This window comes from Oncorhynchus tshawytscha, unplaced genomic scaffold (assembly GCF_018296145.1).
Source record: "Oncorhynchus tshawytscha isolate Ot180627B unplaced genomic scaffold, Otsh_v2.0 Un_contig_7605_pilon_pilon, whole genome shotgun sequence".
In the NCBI taxonomy this organism is placed as follows: Eukaryota; Metazoa; Chordata; class Actinopteri; order Salmoniformes; family Salmonidae; genus Oncorhynchus; species Oncorhynchus tshawytscha.
The window spans coordinates 31,026-51,536 of NW_024609055.1; the positions used below are offsets into that span (position 1 = coordinate 31,026).

Sequence of the window (20,511 nt, forward strand, 5' to 3'; positions counted from 1 at the left end):
CTTCACAGTTTTATTTGAGACGACTGTACAACCATTAAGATTAATTGTCAGATTCAACAGAAGATCTCTTTGTTTCTTGGGACCTAGAACAACAACAATATATAGAATGCCAACAATGCTAGCAAATGCTAGTAAATGATCTTAATCTGGATAATTTGTGCTTCTCACAGCCAATTAGCCAGCAGCCGCTGGTAGTCAGCGTTCCACTCATACCTACCTTTCCAATATGAACTTCCCCAGACTCTTGAACAATGCGACTGAGGCCTGGAAGCAGAGGCTACTTTATTACAGGTGTTCATTTCCTATGATAAAATCCCATGATTTGTTAATGTGTTTGGACTAAACAGCTAGCGCGACAGCTAAAATAACTTCAGAAAAATACAATTTCAGCTAACAAGAGAAGTATCAAACAAAATAACTGCATTATGGCATTTACACAAACTATTTACATAGAAAATTGGGTACATTTGTGGACAAAATTCTAACTTACTCAACCTTTAATTTAACACTGAAACATGTGGACCCATATTATAGAACAGTGTTATAAACTGGGTAGTTTGGGTCCTTGATGCTGATTTGTCTGAAAGCCATGCTATATCAGACAATATACCATGGTTTTGACACACAATTACTTGTTTACTGTTCTAATTGTGTTGGTAACTGGTTTATAATCGCAATAAGGCACCTTGGGAGTTTGTGGTGAATTGCCAATATACCACAGCTAAAGGCTGTATCCAGGCACTCCTTGTTGCGTCGTGCATAAGAGCAGTCCTTAGTCGTGGTATATTGGACACAGTGGGGAGAACAAGTATTTGATACACTGCCGATTTTGCAGGTTTTCCTACTTACAAAGCATGTAGAGGTCTGTCATTTTTATCATAGGTACACTTCAACTGTGAGAGACGGAATCTAAAACAAAAATCCAGAAAATCTTATGGATCAACCTGCATTCAGAATGACAGTCAGGGTTAGGAACCTTGGTAAAAACATATCTATTTTTGTCCTTACTGTTATTAGCCCATGCATTGAATAACAGATTTACTACATGGAACAACAGATATTCCCCCCCCAAAAATCTAAAGGAAGTTTATTCTGAAGTGTCTGTCTTATCTGATAGATATACATTTATAAGAAAGATCAGATATACATTTATAAGAAAGGTCAGATATACATTTATAAGAAAGATCAGGAAACATTTTTTTAACATGTATTTAACCCCTTGTTTTTGGCACTAAACAGTCCCTATATATATGTATGTGTGGCCCAAACCGTTGAGACGCTACAGACAGAAGTTGGCAGATCGGCTGTACCGACTTCAGATGAGTCCCAAGACGCAAGTGGGTCGTAGAACAGAGCACATCGTGTTTGTGAGAGTCTCATCTTTCCATAGAGGGGTTGCTACAGACGATTTTGTGTGAAGACCGATTTTTCAGGAAGTCTCATGGTCAAACACCGCGATAGCGCTGTCACTTTTCACCGCAGATACGGGGGTGCGACACAGCTTAAACCGACAGATTTTTGTATTTTTGTATTATGCTAATCCTTAGCAGCCCTTGCACAAAAACATGTCCATGTAGTCCACACACACACTTTCGTACAATGTGTATGATGACTTGGCTTTTTGCTAATTGCTACTATACATCCAGTTTCATCTGTAGCTGAGATAGTTACTCTTAATCAACTCTTTCTCTCCCAGAGCTGGATCCCCAACATCATCAGGAAGCGAGTATGCACCACATTCGTAGAGGACTCTTTAAGGTACAGCCTTAAAGGGTCACTGAGTTGTCCCTTTATCTGACACAATATAGTTACAGTTACAATGCAAAATGTGTTTGGTCTATGCAAAGCAAATGTTGTGTGTGTGTGTTGTTTGTGTGTGTGTGTCTCTCTCCCTGTCAGCAATGGGGCATTGTGTCAGTGTGGGGGCATGCGGGAGACTCACGGCTCCAACGCTACGGGAGACTATTTCGGAGCCGCCATCGTCAGCCAGTGGGACAGTTCCCAGCACTCCTCAGAGTACCCCACCGACGCCTTCGGAGAGCTGGAATTCGCAGGGGCTGGCAGGAGACAGAGCCATGTAAGTAACACACACATGTAAGAGCATGCACATACCAACATATGCACACATGTAAGAGCATGCACATACCAACATATGCACACATGTAAGAGCATGCACATACCAACATATGCACACATGTAAGAGCATGCACATACCAACATATGCACACATGTAAGAGCATGCACATACCAACATATGCACACATGTAAGAGCATGCACATACCAACATATGCACACATGTAAGAGCATGCACATACCAACATATGCACACATGTAAGAACATGCACATACCAACATATGCACACATGTAAGAGCATGCACATACCAACATATGCACACATGTAAGAGCATGCACATACCAACATATGCACACATGTAAGAGTATGCACATACCAACATATGCACACATGTGCGTGCATACACTTGCACATATGCAAGCACACACACACTCATGCAATGGCAAACTAACACACACACACACACACACACAACACTAGTGTCTTGGGTTTGGCTTCTGGCCCTTGTTGATGATCTCATGGAGGACGGTGTGTTTATTCATCCGTGTCCCGCACTCAATCAATCAGCCCAGGGTATTACTAAGGTATAAATAACGTTAGGACACACACATGGTGTGTGACTGGCTGATTCATGAATTAGGTAGTTGGCTTAGTGCCCGTCAACTCATAACTATCAATTGACTCAGCTATGTTACCACATGATCCTACTGAGAGATTGAGTTCATACTAATCTCATGATGCTATATGTTATGAAATGAATAGGTCACATAGCCATTCATTGACACTAAATGACAAATATGTGAATGTAGTTCATTTCAGTCTTTTGCTCATCTACATCAGGTCTGGTTGGGCTGTATGTTGCAGAACGTCTGTCTGGCATTCTATGGAACCATGGTGGGCGGAATGTTCTCACCTGTACTGATATCGCTTCACTTTCGATTAGCTACACCATATAGGCAAAACAAGCAACTAGCAAGTAGCACTTTATGTAGCCTCTTGAGCATCATAACTTTGTGTGGCGATACTCATTGACCCTTCCCCACCCTCTTCTCCTTTTCTCTTCCTATTGGTCAGTTCTTGCGACTGTCATGCGACACCCCACCTCAGATCGTGTACAGTCTGATGACGGCCCACTGGGGGGTGCCCTCCCCCAACCTGGTGGTTTCTGTTGTGGGGAGTGGGGGGTGCGAGAAGGTCAAGCCCTGGGTCAGGGAGGTGCTGAGACAGGGGCTGGTCAAGGCGGCACAGAGCACCGGTGAGACACACACACACTCATACACACAAACAGACATACCATGGTGTGCTGTGATTGAGGCTGGTCAGAGCACAGCTGAGGACAACGCCCACTATGTTTCTTCTGTTTGTTTAAAATATAATTAATTCATACACTCTTAGAAGTAAAAGAGAATAACCTTTTGGGATTCAAAAAATTGCCACACAGAGGGAACCTTTCCAGTTCAAAAAGGTTTATTGGAGAACCCCTGTGTAAAGGTTCAAACTGGAACCTTTTTGTAATGGGAGGGGTACAATTAGAATCTTTTAAATAATATATTGTAGAGGTGGCAGCCTATTAAAAGATTGGAGGTGTGGCTTATTGGGGCCGTGGCTTTCAGATAGTTATTTTTGGCCACCTGTTTGAATAAATGTCATTATTTGTACACTGAAAATGGACATTTTCCTTAAGTGCTTCTTGATGACCCCCATTGGGATGACGGGATAAGACCCCTCTATGCAGGAGAGGAGATGGATGATGAGGACGCAAGCCGACAGATCATCTTTCGTCCTTAGCGGGCATTGATAGTGGACGACAAATATTCGCTGCTCGATGTCTGCAAATGGGCAGCGGCCAGACTTAACATTGAGTGGCCCGAACCCGTGGGGGACTGAGACGCAGAGGGGGACTTTTATGATGGGAGGCGTCTCCCCTCTCGTGCTGTCCCAGGCAGCAGCTCTGGTAGCACTTTATTTGGATAGTCCGTCTGTAGAGGCTCCACAGGCTATCAGTAACATTTCAACTAATCCTAGCTCTAATCCTAACTTTAGCACTTATCCTAACCTTAAACTTAACCCTTACCCTAAACCGTATTCTATACCTAACCTTAGCAAGCAGTTGCTTATCAACAGTTTGTTGATAGTATGACCATCTGTAGAAAATCCGGAGTATGCAAATAAAGTGTGAACGCAGCTCCTCCCGGCTGTCCCAGCCTACTTGCCAGAACCCAAGCGCGACTGAGTCAATCCCCTTACCTCCAGGGTCCAAACCAGGCATTTTTCCTACATGGAGGTCAAGGACTTGGAGGACCTGGGTATTTGAGCTTTCACTGGCCAGCCACCTCAACCCCAATGCCATCACAGAGCTCAACCGCCGTGCCTCTAGAGGCGCCATCCAATGCTGTGGCCGCATCATGAATCTTGCGGTGGTAGGAAAGAGAGCCTTGTGCCTCAACCGGTCCGTTCTATCCAACAAGGACAAAGAAGACTTCCTTGAAACTTTAGTAGTGCCTAAGGTACTGTTTGGGCCTTCTGTTGCCACCATGCAGCAGAAGTGCAAACTCTGCAAGAAGGAAAGTCAAGCCTTTATTAACTTTTGTCTGCCCTGTAGACCTGGAAACTGTGGCAATCTGGGCTAGCCCTCCACCAACCAAGGTGGGGAATGGGGAAGCCCCCAGAGACACAGCATGTGACACTGGGGCAAACGGCCATCCCCTGCAGCCACGTCCAAGTCCCACCCCTCTGGTTCTCCTGCCAGGAAGAAGGGGTGTCAGACTTATGGGTACGCCCCCTGCGGAAGAGAGGGGCAGTCAATGAGGCATTCGGTTCCCTGCACTGTTCCTTCTTGGGTGGAGCACAGACTCTGTGGTCCCCCCAAGGGAGATCACTCTACCTCCGGGTGCCCTCCGTGCCACAGTTGTCCCCTCCACTCGTTTGTTTTCAGCTGAGGCAGGAAGACAAATTTGCTTCAAAGCACTGTCACCAGTTCCCAGTGTCACTACACTTTCTTTCAATAAAACACCTGTCACAACCAGGCATCTTGCCAAGGAAACAGAGCAAAAATACAATGCACCACTGGTGAGTGAGAGTCAGCCTCCCTGTTGGCTACTCGCCGAGAGAGTAGACAACTGGCGTGCATGTGCAGTCAAGCCTTGAATCCTATCCACAGTTACCAAGGGCTACAGACTGCAGTTTGCAATGAGACCTCCTGCCTTCAACGGCATTCTGGAAAGGTACAGTGCCTTGCGAAAGTATTCGGCCCCCTTGAACTTTGCGACCTTTTGGCGCTACAAAGTATTAACTTAAGGGGGCTGAATAATTTTGTACGCCCAATTTTTCAGTTTTTAATTTGTTACAAAAGTTTGAAATATCCAATAAATGTCGTTCCACCTAATGATTATGTCCCACTTGTTGTTGATTCTTCACAAAAAAATACAGTTTTATATCTTTATGTTTGAAGCCTGAAATGTGGCAAAAGGTCGCAAAGTTCAAGGGGGCCGAATACTTTCGCAAGGCACTGTATACCGAAACTTCTGTACTGTTTTTATAATAGAACATGGTACTAGAATTTTTCTAAACCTTTGGTACTTCTGTCAAATGTCTCTTGTCGTCTACTGATTGAGAGAGTATCAAGTCTCTCTAGCAGTGCTGCCAATGTCCCCTTATAGGGTAAGCGCATCGTGCCTGCTCCACTTAGTCATTGCTAGCACAAGCCTGTCCCAAGGAACCATTGCACTGTGGTACATTAACAGAAAAAGGTTGGGAACCACTGATTTAGAGTTAATGTAACTTTAGTTGTTCTACAAATGTTGGGCTATATGTTTAGATTTTTAATACATTGCAAGGCTGCATGATGCGACTCTAATGATGATTTGAAAGGCTTTACACACTTTGTCATTCTCTCATTCACAATTTGAGAAGCACTTGATAATGCCTCTAATATCCCGGCGGCAGCCCCTTTGTGTGGCCATAATGCACCCTAAAAAAATCAATGCCTTTTACAGACCTCCTCCCTGAGGCTCTCCATCACGTGATTGGGTCTTTCTCACAGGCTACAAGTGAAGACAGATGCATCTGGGACATAACTGGGCGTGTCCTTATCCAATTCCGGGGTGCATATTGAAGATATTGTAAGAACTGACCCAGGGAAACAGAGAAATGTATCAACCTTACCCATAGACCGTAGCCCTCTGGGCCTGGCCCATGAGAGGCTAAATCTGATCATGACAGGCCTGCCTCTCAGAGTAATTGAGACCAGAGCCCCTTCTACAGGCTCACTGTATGAACATTAGTGGTGTGTTTTTGAGAAGTAATGTGCCCAAAAACAGAATTCCTTACAAACCCACATAAAAAAAATGGCAGTACATCCAACCGGCCTCCCAACTACAGACCACTTGTAAACACGGCAGATTCTGCAGGATTGTCTGAGACCAGCCACCCGGACAGCTGATGAAACTGTGGGTTTCCACAACCCGAAAACTTTCTGCATAAACTGTCAGAAACCGTCTCAGAGAAGCTCATCGTCATGCTTGTCTTCCTCACCAAGGTCTTGACCTGACTGAAGTTTGGCATTGTAACTGACTTCAGTTGGCAAATGCCTACCTTCGATGGCTACTGGCATGCTGGTGAAGTGTGCTCTTCACGGATGAATTCCGGTTTTAACTGTACTGGGCAGATGGCAGATGGCATGTATAGCATCGTGTGGGCGAGCGGTTTGTTGCTGTCAACATTGTGAACAGAGTGCCCCATGGTGGCTGTGGGGTTTTGGTATGGGCAGGAATAAGCTACGGACAATGAACATGATTGCATTTTATCAATGTCAGTTGTAATGCACAGAGATACCGTGACAAGATCCTGAGGCCCATTGTCGTGTCATTCATCCACCACCATCACCTCATGTTTCAGCATGATAATGCACAGTACCATGTCACAAGGATCTGTACCCAATTCCTGGAAGCTGAAAATGTCCCAGTTCTTCCATGGCCTGCATACTCATCAGACATGTCACCCATTGAGCATGTTTGGGATGCTCTGGATCGACGTGTACGACCTTGTGTTCCCTCCAAAATCCAGCAACTTCTCACAGCCATTGAAGAGGAGTAGGACCACATTCCACAGGCCACAATCAACAACCTGATCAACTGTATACAAAGGAGATGTCGTGCTGCATGAGGCAAATGGTGGTCACACCAGATAGTGACTGGTTTTCTGATCCACACCTGATTTGTGACCAAGACCTGCATATCTGTATTCATGTGTCATGTGAAATCCATAGATTAAGGCCTAAAGAATTTATTTCAATCAACTGTTTTCCTTATATGAGCTGTAAACTCAACTGAAATTGTTGTATGTTGTGTTTATATTTTTGTTCAGAGTAGTATTTGTCCAGTAGGTTTCCTGAAGGAGAAAGCCCCCTACCTCTATGTGAAAGATAATAAAACAAAAACATGTTTGTAAATACTACAGTTATGTCCCCAAAAACACCACAGTACATACAGTATAGATGCAGTATAGTATGTTACAGTCTGCAAAAGCTCTACAGTAAAAACTATAGTATACTGTACTCGTCAGTAAATACTATAGTACAGATGGTCCCAAACTTCTTTGGCCCAATGACCCATTTTTATATCTGAAACTTGTCGTGACACCAACCGTGTGAGAAAAAAAAAAGTTATTTAACAGACAATGTTTACTTTTTTATTTTGGCCTAATGGCAGTCTATTGAAAAACATTCTAACAGTATTTCTGATTTCTTTTAAAGATGCACTCCAGCTATTTTTTTACTTTTAAAAACAACATCCCACTTATAAATACAGTAAGCTAAAAATAAATATATGTTTTGAGCTAAATCGTTTTTTTTTTGGACAAAAGTACAAACTGGAGTTGGCCTGATGGTGCCCTCTGTCATCGGCCTCCCCCTTGCTTGAGGAACAAAAGAGGAGCAATAGAGAACAAAAGAGTATCCCCCCCACCCACTTGTGCCATGTCAGATTACACCTGGACCACTTTTGGAGATGTGGGTAATAAATTAGCTGGAGACTGGAGTAGGAACTGGAGAGACTAGTTTCTGGAAGACAATGCTATGCTGACTCACATGCGGAGTAACATGCATGGTTGGGGCTAAGTGCGGTTTGAACAATGCAGGTGTTAACAATGCTGAAGGGACGTAAACAAAGAAGAGACTTTCAAAGGCCTTTTCTCCGACATGTCTCCTAAGTGGATTTACAGGTTTATTGTCTTTCAAAGCAGCATACGTTTCCCATGTTTCCTCCAACTACAGTGTATGATATACTGTACCATTTTGAAGCTCTGCGTTTCCTCTTCCTCTAGCTGTACTGGTTAGATATTCACAGGACACATGACCACCTAGGCCAGGTTCATTAAATCAAGGTGGGGAAATAAGCAAGTTCAGCCATGAAGCATAATAAAGTTTGCAGACACAGCAATGGTAAGAGGCAAACCAGTAGGTCAGATGATCCAGAGAAGGAACAGGATATACTGTACAGTAGTTTCATATAAGTGCATACGTGAGCATTCAAATTCAGTATTTGAAACAACCCTTTCTAGGCCTGATTCCAATACATAATCATTGATTTGACGTCGTCTTTCACTGCCGTTAAATGGACAAATGTTCTTTTAAAGGATGGATGCATCTCACATATTTTCAGTGCCCTTATTTAATTGCTTGTTACTTTTATTTCTTATTCTTATCCATTTTTTTTAAACTGCATTGTTGGTTAGGGGCTCGTAAGTAAGCATTTCACTGTAAGGACCTGTTGTATTCGGCGCATGTGATTAATAAAATTGGATTTGATTTTAACCAACAGGTTCCTGCTCCTTATCTATATATTGTTTATTGTCTATGATTCTTTGTTGCTTAGTTGGTAAGCATGTGGTGCTTGCTATTCCAAGGTTGTGGGTTCAATTCCTGCAGGGATTACATACTCATTCTAAAAATATATGCACCTATTGTTTCATTAACATTTCTCTCACTAACCTCTCTTCCCCTCCCCCTTCTCTCCCTGCATTTCTCCCTCTTCTCTTTCTCCCTCCTTCTCTCTCCCAGGGGCGTGGATAGTGGCGGGGGGGCTGAGGGAGGGGGTGGGTCGTTGTGTTGGGGAGGCAGTGCGAGATCATGCTGCTGCGGCTTCCTGTCTCTCCCAGAAGAAAGTCATTGCTGTGGGCGTGGCCCCCTGGGGGCTGGTGCACAACAGAGAGCAGTTAGTTAACACACAGGTACACGCTCAGAGACACAAATACACTTACACACACACAAATAGACACACACATACACACACACACACATAAGGCGGCACAGGAACACACTACTGTACACTGTATACAAATAAATGAATGTCCTTCACGTTATTTTATCTCTCCCCTCTTTTCTTCTCACCCTCTCTCACTCAGCCAAGCAAAACCACAGGAAATGTAATTAATAACAAGGACATTGTAATACACAATGGATGGTAATCACAATGACCTCTCTTTTTCTCTCTCCCCTCCTTTATTTTCTCTTCCTTGATCTCTCTCCCCCTTCCCTCTCACTTTGCCTTCGCTGATCCCCTTCTCTACCCTTGCCCCCACTCCCCTCTCTTTGTCTCTATCTTCTCCCCCCTCCTCCTCTCCCAGGGTAGTTTCCCTGCGCGGTATTATGTCCAGAACGCATCTCGTGACTCGTGCTGCCTGGATAATAACTACCAGGCCTTCCTGCTGGTGGATGATGGGAGTGTAGGCCGGCGGGGAGGGGAAACGGCCTTCAGGTCCATGATGGAAGACTACATCTCCCACCAGCGCACCGGCATCTGGGGTGAGACACAGTACACAGTACACACACCACACACATGGCAGGTAGCCTAGTGGTTACAGCGATGGACTTGTAACCGAAAGGTTGCAAGATCAAATCCCCAAGTTCTGCCCCTGAATAAGGCTGTTAACCCACTGTTCCTATGATGTCATTGAAAATAAGAATTTGTTCTTAACTGACTTGCCTAGTTAAATAAAGATAAAATAAATACCTACATACTGGTAAGACTAGCCCCCATCTCCTAAAAGTTTATAAAATATATTACAGATGTGCAGGTGAAGTGCAGCATGTTCAAGCTGCCCAATGAAGGTATACTAAGTTCAGATCACAGTGTGACTTAAAAAAACAATCATGTTTCTAGTGCACAGATTTCAGCATGCAGGTGTGAGCTTACGGTAAGCCAAAGTTATGCTGTCTATGGAGTGGTCATTATCTGCCATCTAAAGCCCCTATCCTGTTCCCACGTATTTACAAGTATAAAACTTGATTTAATTCTCATAACGTTCTAGTAAGAGATTTCACACCCAACGTCCTTTGCGATATGATAAAGCCTATGAAACTCAGTGATGCTCATGTAACGCTTTTGTGTTGGTTATATTCGTTGGGTTATTTATATATTTCAGTTAGAAAGACTAACAATGTTTGACAGTTCATCCAAAGTTGAATCTGGTGAGCAACCAATGGGAGTTTCTATTGTTGACATCATGACTACACAGTAAAAACTAAAAAAATAAAACTAAAATACGGTGAAGACGGTGAATCATCACTGCAGAAACAATAAATATTGGGGAGAGCACATCATTCTGGTGCATGCGCAGGAAGACCATGGTAATCTTCTCTGTATCAACCCAATTTTAATATGTTCCCCGATGGATCGGTCACAAAAGAGAAGAGGAGATTTCCTTGCATTTATACACTGTAAAAAAGCCAACATAACCAACAGCGTTATTCTGTGAGTTGAGTGGACTTCAAATGGACAAGAATTTGAGCTAATAAAGTTTGTTGACTCAACAAACTCTGTTCAAAGTGAGCTGAATTTGAAAAAGTTTGAGTAAAATTACATTCATATTTGCCTTTGGTAGGCAACACTGTATGTTGGTTCAGCTATGCTGTAGAAATGTTGAGCAAACTCACAATCCTATTGCAGCTGTTTCACTACACTCACAATAACATCTGCTAAACACGTGTATGTGACCAATAACATTTAATTTGTTTGCCTTACAATTGTACATTAAATCAACAAATTTGAAGTGAGTCGAATTTGAACAATCTTGTTGAGTAAAACTACAAATGTATGTTTGCTCAAAACCATGCCTATTATTGTCATACAGTGTCTCCCAGCATGCTCTATTGCAGGTTGATTTTCAGATATTTTTTTCTTTCAATACCTGTGTTTTTGCATGTACATTGATTGGTTGATTACACAAACATAAAAACAATATCTAAACTAACCCATCTGTTAGTAATTGGACTTTTTGCACCTGTTTCTGAGATGGCTGTTCCAGGTATATGATTTAGGTAGTCTCGATACATTTTCCTTGCCCTGGCAGTCATTCTCAATGCGGGTGATTCAAAGTGCCAATTGTTGTATAGTCTCACCCTGGCCGGAATTACACATCACATGGCTTGTCTGGTCCAACGGTAAAAGCCACGAACCCCGGCACACATGCACAGCCTAGGCTAACAGAGTTGGCATGGGTTCAAGTCCACTGTCCTTCTGACTTGCAATCTCTCCTAGTCATGGGAGTTCTGAGTATTTTATGTGGGCCACATTATTTTGCTCCATTTAGTATAAGAGCCGCGTCATTTAGCTCCAAATGCCCCTAATTCAAAATGGATATTATGGATATTCATATGAGTAGTAAATCATGAAACATTCACACATTGACATTAATATGATGGACATTCACAATGACATCGGATCAATGACTCATGACTAAAAATGTCTCCCCACACCCCTTCCCTGTACCTGTTATCTTCCAGATAGTGGCAGTATAGAGATTCCTGTGCTGTGTATGCTCATCTCAGGGGAAGCTGCCATGCTGAAGGTAAGCTATTACAACATCACTATCATCACTTAACTTTACTGTCCATGTCCAGAACATTCCCTTCTCCCCCCAAACACTCTCTCCCTCCCTTAAAAAAAATCTTTCTCTCTCCCTCCCCCAGAGGGTGGATCTCTCTCTGAGGAAGGCTACTCCCTGGCTGGTGTTGAATGGTTCTGGTCCAGCGGCAGACCTTATCTGTGAGCTGCTGGATGCCCTGTCAGCTGTGCCGATGAGCTGCACCTCTCCCCCGCCAGAGGGTGAGGGGAGCGAGAGCCCCAGCGCGGAGCTGCGCGAAAGGACCCGTGAGAGGGTCAAGAGGCACTTCCCTGCTGAGGCAGACCGGGAGAAGCTTGTGGACAGGGTGCGTGTGGGATAGGTGGGGTGTGTGTGAGTGAGCACTTCATCATACTGCTTATTTCTCTTCCTCTCTCCTCCTTTGTTTTTCTATCTCTCTATGTCTCTCTCTCTCTCCCCTCTGTCTCTCCCCCCTCTTTCTCTCTCCTTTGTTTTTCTGTCTCTCTCTTTCTCTCTCTTTGTTTTTCCCTCTGTCTCTCTCTCTCCCCCTCTTTCTCTCTCCTTTGTTTTTCTATCTCTCTCTCTCTCTCCCTCTGTCTCTCCCCCTGTCTCTTTCTCCTCCTTTGTTTTTTGTTTTCTCTCTCTCTCTCTCTCTCCCCTCTGTCTCTCCTTTCCCTCCTTTGTTTTTCTCTCTCTCTCTCTCTCTCTCCCCTCTGTCTCTCCTTTGTTTTTCTGTCTCTCTCTCTCCCCTTCTCTCTCTCTCCTTTGTTTTTCCTCTTCTCTCTCTCTCTCTCTCTCTCCCTCTGTCTCTCTCTCCCCCTCTTCTCTCCCCCTCTTTCTCTCTCCTTTGTTTTTCTGTCTCTCTCTCTCTCTCCCCTCTTCTCTCTTTCTCTCTCCTTTGTTTTCTGTCTCTCTCCTCTCCCCTCTGTCTCTCCCCCCTCTTTCTGTTTTTCTCTCTCTCTCTCTCCCCTCTGTCTCTCCCCCTCTTTCTCTCTCCTTTGTTTTTCTGTCTCTCTCTCTCTCCCTCTGTCTCTCCCCCTCTTTCTCTCTCCTTTGTTTTTCTGTCTCTCTCTCTCTCTCTCTCTTTCTCTCCCTTTGTTTTTCTGTCTCTCTCTCTCCCCCCCTCTTTCTTCTTTGTCTCTCTCTCTCTCCCCTCTGTCTCTCCCCCTCTTTCTCTCTCCTTTGTTTTTCTGTCTCTCTCTCTCTCTCTCTGTCTCTCTCTCTCCCCTCTGTCTCTCCCCCTCTTCTCCTTTGTTTTTCTGTCTCTCTCTCTCTCTCCCCTCTGTCTCTCCCCCTCTTTCTGTCTCTCTCTCTCTCTCTCCCCTCTGTCTCTCCCCCTCTTTCTCTCTCCTTTGTCTCTCCCCCTCTTTTTTCTGTTTTTCTGTCTCTCTCTCTCTCCCCTCTGTCTCTCCCCCTCTTTCTCTCTCCTTTGTTTTTCTGTCTCTCTCTCTCCCTCTGTCTCTCCCCCTCTTTCTCTCTCCTTTGTTTTTCTGTCTCTCTCTCTCTCTCTGTCCCTCTGTCTCTCCCCTCTTTCTCTCTCTCTCTCTCTTTGTTTTCTCCCCTCTGTCTCTCCCCCTCTTTCTCTCTCCTTTGTTTTTCTGTCTCTCTCTCTCTCTCCCCTCTGTCTCTCCCCCCTCTTTCTCTCTCCTTTGTTTTCTTTCTTTCCCCAGGCTCTGAGTATCTATCAGAACAGAGATCTGATCACAGTGTTCCACGGGGAGCAGGACAGTCCTGATGATTTTGACACTGTGTTACTGAAGGCTCTGGTCAGAGGTAGGTGTGCGTGAGTTGTGCTGTCTGTTGACAAATATGTTGAACATGATCCTGGTCAAACTATTCACTCGTTCAATGTAATTTCTGTCAGCCAGTAAACGTGTGTCCAGCGACGCCAGTGAGTACACAGAGGAGCTGAAGCTTGCAGTAGCCTGGAACAGGGTGGACATCGCTAACAGTGAACTCTTCAATGGAGACATCCAATGGAGGGTGAGCTGCTCCTCATTTCTGACTCCACTGTTTAACTCCATTTATTTTCTTTTATGTTATTTAGTTGACAGGGCATTTATTCTATTCAAAACGACAGACAGACTTTACCTTACCAACTTCTCTATGTGATAACATGAGGAACATAAGGAACGGCTTCAGAGAGGTTTCATAAGGAACAATACAGAGAAGGTAGGCTGGTGTTGAAGGGAAGGGAAGTTGGAACAATACAGAGAAGGTAGGCTGATGGTGAAGGGAAGTTGGAAATCAGAACAATTTCCAATTTGTGAAGCGTTCCTTTATTTTCTCACTCGACAGGATGTTATTGTTTCACTTTTGACAGACAGAGAGAGATATGTTTATAAAAACACCCTCCCATCCTCCCACAGTACGAGGACCTGGAGGACTCCATGACGGATGCACTGATCAACAACAAGCCCCAGTTTGTACGTCTCTTCAATGAGAACGGCCTCAACATCCTGGACTACCTGACCTACCAGCGTCTGGAGGGCCTGTACCGCTCGCTGTCCAACAGCTCTCTGGCCTACACGCTTCTCCAGCGACACCTCACAGAGAGGCAGAGCCTGGCCAGATCCCTTCCCACTGTCCCCTGCTCTCCGGACGAGCCTACACCCCTCAAGAGCCCCATATCAGGACCCTCCTCTGCCAAAGAGCTCAGCTTGTATGAGGTGAGGAGGGGTTGCACTTTATTTTATGGTACAGAAATGACTAGGTACAGTATTTATTGATAATTTATTGAGAAAAACACTCTGTGTAGAGTTGAGGCGCATTTCCTCTAATTTAGGTGTTTTGTTCTCAGTTATATGTGACTCGCCTCTCCTTCCAGGTGTCGCGGCTACTATGGGACATCCTGGGAGATGTGTGTCAGCCCTTCTACTACGGTCCTCTGGGTTTGGACCAGAGCACCAGCACCTGGAGAACACTGAAGGTAATGGCTGCCATAGCTGCGTTCCAAATAGCACTCTATCCCCTATACACTCTCAGAAAAAAAGTTGCTAAGTAGAACCATATAGGGTTCTTCAGCTTGTCTCCATATGGAAACCCTTTTTGGTTATATCTAGAACCATTAAATAAATGGTTCTACCAGGAACCCCTTTTTTCGTCTAAACTCATTGGGCACAGACGTCAGTTCAATATCTATTTTTGATTTACATTTGGTTGAGTTGTCAACTAACTTGAATTCAATGTAAAATCAAGAACAAATGTCACCATGACATTGTATTTAGGTTAGAAATAAGGTGAAAAAAATACTAAATTCCCTTACCTTGATGACTTTTTGCAAATCCAATCAGTTTTTCCCATTTGATTCAACTTCATCACATAGAATTGTTTTCTTGAAATTATGTGGAAACAGCATTGATTCAACCCCTTTTTGCCCAGTGGGAAGGTTCTTCCTAGAACCATCTATGAAAAGTTCTAACAAGAACCCTTTTATCTTTGAATGGTTCTACCAGCCTTATTATCCTTTAAAATAAACCACCTCTTTTTGACAATACATTACATGCTGTATATAATGCCTTACTTTTGAGGGCCTATATACCCTAACACAGTGGTCTGAAGCTCCTGGATTACAGGCCACATTAGGCCTGCAAATCACATTATGCTGGCTTGTAAAGTGATGTGTAGTTCCTTTTGGAATTCATAGTGATCTCGCTCTCTGTTTGCCGATAAGAGTAAAACTTTTAAACCGCCGCCGGGCCAGATGGAATACCAGGACGGGTTCTCAGGGCATGCGCAGACTAGCTGACAAGTGTCTTCACTGACATTTTCAATCTCTCTTTTTGTCCCAGTCTGTAATCCTAACATGTTTCAAGCTGACCACCATTGTCCCTGTTACCAAGAACTCCAAGGTAACCTGCCTAAATGCCTATCGTCCCGTAGCACTCACATCTGTAATTATGAAGTGCTTTGAAAGGCTGGTCATGACACACGTCAACACCATCATCCCAGAAACCCTGGACCCACTCTAATTTGCATACCACCTCAAAAGATCCACAGATGACGATATCTCAATTGCACTTCACACTGCTTTCTCCACCTGAACACCGAACACTAGTTCGGTGTTCAACACCACAGTTCCCTTCAAGCTCATCACCAAACTTGGGACTCTGGGACTGAACGCCTCCCTCTGCAACTGGACCTCCTGACAGGCTAGCCCCAGGTGGTAAGGGTAGGCAACAACACCTCTGCCACACTGACCCTCAACATGGGGGCCCCTCAGGGGTGTGTGCTCAGCCCCTTCCTGTACTTCCTGTTCCCCCATGACTGTGTGGCCATGCACAATTCCAACACCATCATCAGAGAATTAGCAGTGTGGTGCCAGGAAAACAGCATCTCCCTCAATGTCCCAAGACCAAAGAGCTGATTGTAGACTACAGGAAATTTACATTTAAGTGCCTTTGAACAGGGAATGGTAGTAGGTGCCAGGCGCAACAGTCAACAGTTTCCCATGTGTATCAAGACTGGTCCACCACCCAATGGACATCCAGCCAACTTGACACAACTGTGGGAAGCATTGGAGTCAACATGGGCCAGCATCCCTGTGGAATGATTTTGACACTTTGTAGTCCATGCACAAACAAATTGAGACTGTTCTAAGGGCAAAGGGGGTGCAACTGAATATTAGGAAGGTGTTCATAATGTTTTGTACACTGTTGATTTACGCCATACTGTATATACACTCACACACTACACTTTCACACAAACACACACACATCCCCCTCCCCCCACACCTGTGCGCATAGTGATGCCACACACACTTGCACACACACACTTTCACACTCATTATATGCTACTGCTACTCTGTTCTTTATTGACTCTTATTATCTATCCTGATTCCTAGTCCCTTTACCCTGCCTTCATGTACATTTATACCACACATACCTCGTACCCCTGCACAGTGATATGGTACTTGTACTCCCAGTATATAGCTTCATATTTGTGTATTTTATTCCTTGTCTTATTTTTAAAATATTCGTATACATTTTTTTTAAAGCTCGGGAAGTTGTCGGGAATGGCTCATGAGCAAGCATTTCACGGTCAAGTTTATACCCCTTGTATTCTGTGCATGTGGCAAAACATTTGATTAGTTTAAAAAAACAAAAACAAATTCCAAGAGTGTTTAGGGCACTACCAGAGCACATGAATTACAAATGCATCTGTTGTCAATGACAAGGTCCAGTGATGTGTACTAACTAGGCCTGTAGACTCCACCAATATAGTTGAATTATCAACGCTGCTACGGTGAACCCACTTTATCACTGGTCATAGAATGTAACTGTGACTGCTGTGCTAACCAGGCTGTATTTACTCTCACCCTATCTGTCTTTATGTACTGTCTGTCTCCTCTCTCTCAGCAAGTGAATAAGTTGTTACTGGGGGATTGTCTGTATAGGGAGCAGGGCTGTGTCCATCCCTGGGCCTCTCTGTTCATCTGGGCTGTGCTGCAGAACCGCAGCGAGATGGCTGTCTACTTCTGGGAGATGGTAATTTATTAATGAATGATTTTATTCAACTTTAATCTGAAGAGTTAAGTCAGTTAAGAATGTATGGATCTCTATCCCCTTTTTCTTTGTGACAGATTTTCCATTTAGTTTTGTCATCTTTTTAGAGGGGGGGGGGATGTTTACAGGAACAAAAACAACCATAGAAATTCATACAAAGATTTCCCCACCTCAGTTCCCACCCCCACCAGAAGAAAGCATGCCTCCCTCACCCTTGTGGTTCTTTTAGGAGATTCTGACATTTGAAGTTGGCAGGAGTAAGCGTGGCGGTCAGACTAGCTCATATATCGAATCTATTTTATTGATTAAAGAAAACAGAGGTGTAGATAATAGTATGAAATTGATTCATGACAATGATTTATGCCTGTTTGACTAGAAAGTGTACGCTTTTGCTTTCGGATTAGGTGCTTGCCAGGCATAAATGAGATTGTAATCAGAGAGTATATTGCTGGAGAGCCTTGGTTGCATGTGGATAATAACCCCACTGTGAACAATTCTCCCCTCCCCATCCACCCCCCCCTTCGCTCGATGGCTGATGGTTATTTCCTCATAATCAGTCTCTCAGATAGTAGTGGCCACCTCTTTTTGTTGTCTGGTTTTGAAAGTCACCATGTTACCACAGGGGAATTGTGAACAGACAGAATATGCCAGCTGCAGGAGCGAAATAGACCTGCTATTGTTCCTTGTAATACAGTGAACATCCCACACCTTAATGTGATGATACTGTATGTGTTCACAATTATTTGAAAATAAGTCCGTTAATTCATAGTTCTTTTGCAAAAGAAAGCCACAAGAAAGCCAAGCGTTTCAATGCATGCCCCCGAACCGGAACTCTGACATGTTACTTATGTTAAAACAATCCCCTTTTTCTTTCTCTCTCGCTCTTTCACTTGCTCTTTCTTTCTCTCTTTATCTCTCTCTCTAGGCAGGGGAGTCTGTCCTCAGTGCTCTTGCAGGCTGTAAGATTCTGAGGGAGCTGTCTAAGCTTGAGAGTGAGACGGCGGCCAAGCTCTCTCTGAAGGAGCTAGCACAGAAGTTTGAGAACTTGGCCAATGGTGGGCTAGCCTTATTCCAAATGTTTAGCTTGATACTTTAGTTTGATACTTAATGTGATGGGCTGCTCCCTGACATTCTGATTCCCCAATTAAAGCCTAGACAGTCAAGGTATCCAAGTAATGCCTAGGGGCATTTATCTGTTTTGCATACAAGTGAGCATCTTGTATTTTGTGAGTGAATTTACACCCCATAATGCCTAGTAGCGACTCCGGATCAGAATGCAAGGGACCATCTGTTCGAAAAGTCTGCTGGAGGGCATCCCAGTCTGGGGCCATTTGCAATGTTTTCACACTCAAGGCCTGTAGGATGAGGATGGAAGCAAACCAATTTGCACCCAATGTGAAAACCTGTGACCCGTTTCCTCTCATTAGACTTGTTCAGTGAGTGTTGAGTATTAACCCTTTAATTGTCTCTCTAGAAGTGTTCAGTGAATGCTATCAGAGCAGTGAGAGTCGCTCTTTCAACCTCCTTATAAGGCAGTCTCTGGTGTGGGGCGAAGCTACCTGTCTGGAGATGGCCACCGCAGCCGATGCCCGCCTCTTCTTCAGTCACGATGGCTTGCAGGTCTGTATTAAACCAGGGGATCAGAGGTCAAGGTGTGTGTGTGTGCGCGTGCGTACATGTGTGAATCTCTGTGTGAATCTGTGTGTACGTGTGATCTGTATGTACGTGTGATCTGTATGTTCACATTCATCTTTATAAAACTAACCAGATTTCCAGAGTGTGTGTATTAGAATGTGAAGGGTGGTTATTTGAAGTTTTTCAGGACTAACTCTGCTCCTACCTCTTCCCCTGGCAGTCTCTGCTGTCTCAGATCTGGTGGGGAGACATGGAGAGGAGCACAGAAGTCTGGAAACTGATCCTCACCTTCTTCTTACCCCCCCTCATCTACACCAACCTCATAAGCTTCAGGTTAGTGGCTACCTGTCTGAGCATTTCCAATCCATTAAGCATTAAGATATAGAGAGGATTGGCTGCCCACTTTGAACAAATACTACCGTTTACTATAGAATACTACAGTATTTACAATAGAATACTGTAGTAAACTTTACTATTCTAACAGAGGATTTGAGCGGTCAGAAATCCCATTCATTGCTTACCGTCCACATTCCCCCGCTTCGCTAAAAACCCTCACCGCTCACAGGAAAAAATAACTACCACTCCAAATTCGCTCCATTCATTTTTATTTAAAAACTTAATTTAACTACTTACTTAAAAATCATACAATGTGATTTTCTGGATTTTTGTTTTAGATTCCGTCTCTCACAGTTGAAGTGTACCTATGATAAAAAAATACAGACCTTTACATGCTTTGTAAGTAGGAAAACCTGCAAAATCGGCAGTGTATCAAATACTTGTTCTCCCCACTGTATATGTATCTACTTCCCCAGAGTTGGATGAACAGGACTAGCTAGCATGCTAACTGTTCCTGTAGACATCCAGTCACACCCTAGTTAGCATTGGCTGGTGAAACTACATCTAACTTTCTTCATACTGGACAGAGACATTCCATTTTTATCCACGATGGTATTCTGTTACAGCTAGCGATATTCATAAAAAAACATTTTCAAATGGGCATTTTTTATTTCCCCGGACCCCTGCAGTACGTCCACGGACCCCAATTTGAAAACCCCTGCAGTATACAGTCTGCAATGACAATAACTGTAGTAATACTAAAGTATTTACACTATAGTAAACTATAGTAATTTTTCATGTGGTTGGTGGTGAAGGGGAATAAAGTTTCCAATATGTAAAGCATTCCTTATTTTCCTCATAGGGTGTGAATTTGAGAAATGAAGGTGGTGGTGAAGGAAAGTTTCCTCTACGCAATGTCTGTCTGTCGGTTTATCAGCTCTCTCTATCTCTACCTCTTTCTCAGGGAACCTGAGGAAGAGGGGAAGACTGAGCAGGTGCCCCATGGTCAAGACACAGACAGTCTGGATGGAGTCGATGCCACCATGTTCTCCCTCACCGACATGATGTAAACGCACACACGCATGCACGCTCGCACGCA

The 20,511-nt window shown here is 43.9% G+C and overlaps 1 protein-coding gene across 2 annotated transcripts in view; it reads left to right on the forward strand.

The window, feature by feature from the left end:
• The window catches only part of LOC112259040 (transient receptor potential cation channel subfamily M member 4), a 55,015-nt gene that overhangs the window by 19,887 nt on the left and 14,617 nt on the right, over window positions 1-20,511 (forward strand). The window contains exons 2-17 of one of the 2 annotated variants that reach the window (XM_024433803.2): window positions 1,697-1,758; window positions 1,900-2,077; window positions 3,151-3,331; window positions 9,134-9,303; window positions 9,700-9,877; window positions 11,858-11,922; window positions 12,044-12,283; window positions 13,608-13,710; window positions 13,802-13,920; window positions 14,307-14,606; window positions 14,765-14,866; window positions 17,295-17,423; window positions 18,367-18,496; window positions 18,916-19,061; window positions 19,297-19,409; window positions 20,377-20,478. In XM_024433803.2, the coding sequence (XP_024289571.1) occupies window positions 1,697-1,758; window positions 1,900-2,077; window positions 3,151-3,331; window positions 9,134-9,303; window positions 9,700-9,877; window positions 11,858-11,922; window positions 12,044-12,283; window positions 13,608-13,710; window positions 13,802-13,920; window positions 14,307-14,606; window positions 14,765-14,866; window positions 17,295-17,423; window positions 18,367-18,496; window positions 18,916-19,061; window positions 19,297-19,409; window positions 20,377-20,478 (2,318 nt within the window). The remainder of the gene's footprint in view (window positions 1-1,696; window positions 1,759-1,899; window positions 2,078-3,150; window positions 3,332-9,133; window positions 9,304-9,699; window positions 9,878-11,857; window positions 11,923-12,043; window positions 12,284-13,607; window positions 13,711-13,801; window positions 13,921-14,306; window positions 14,607-14,764; window positions 14,867-17,294; window positions 17,424-18,366; window positions 18,497-18,915; window positions 19,062-19,296; window positions 19,410-20,376; window positions 20,479-20,511) is intronic. The other variant, XM_024433804.2, reaches the window with a different exon arrangement.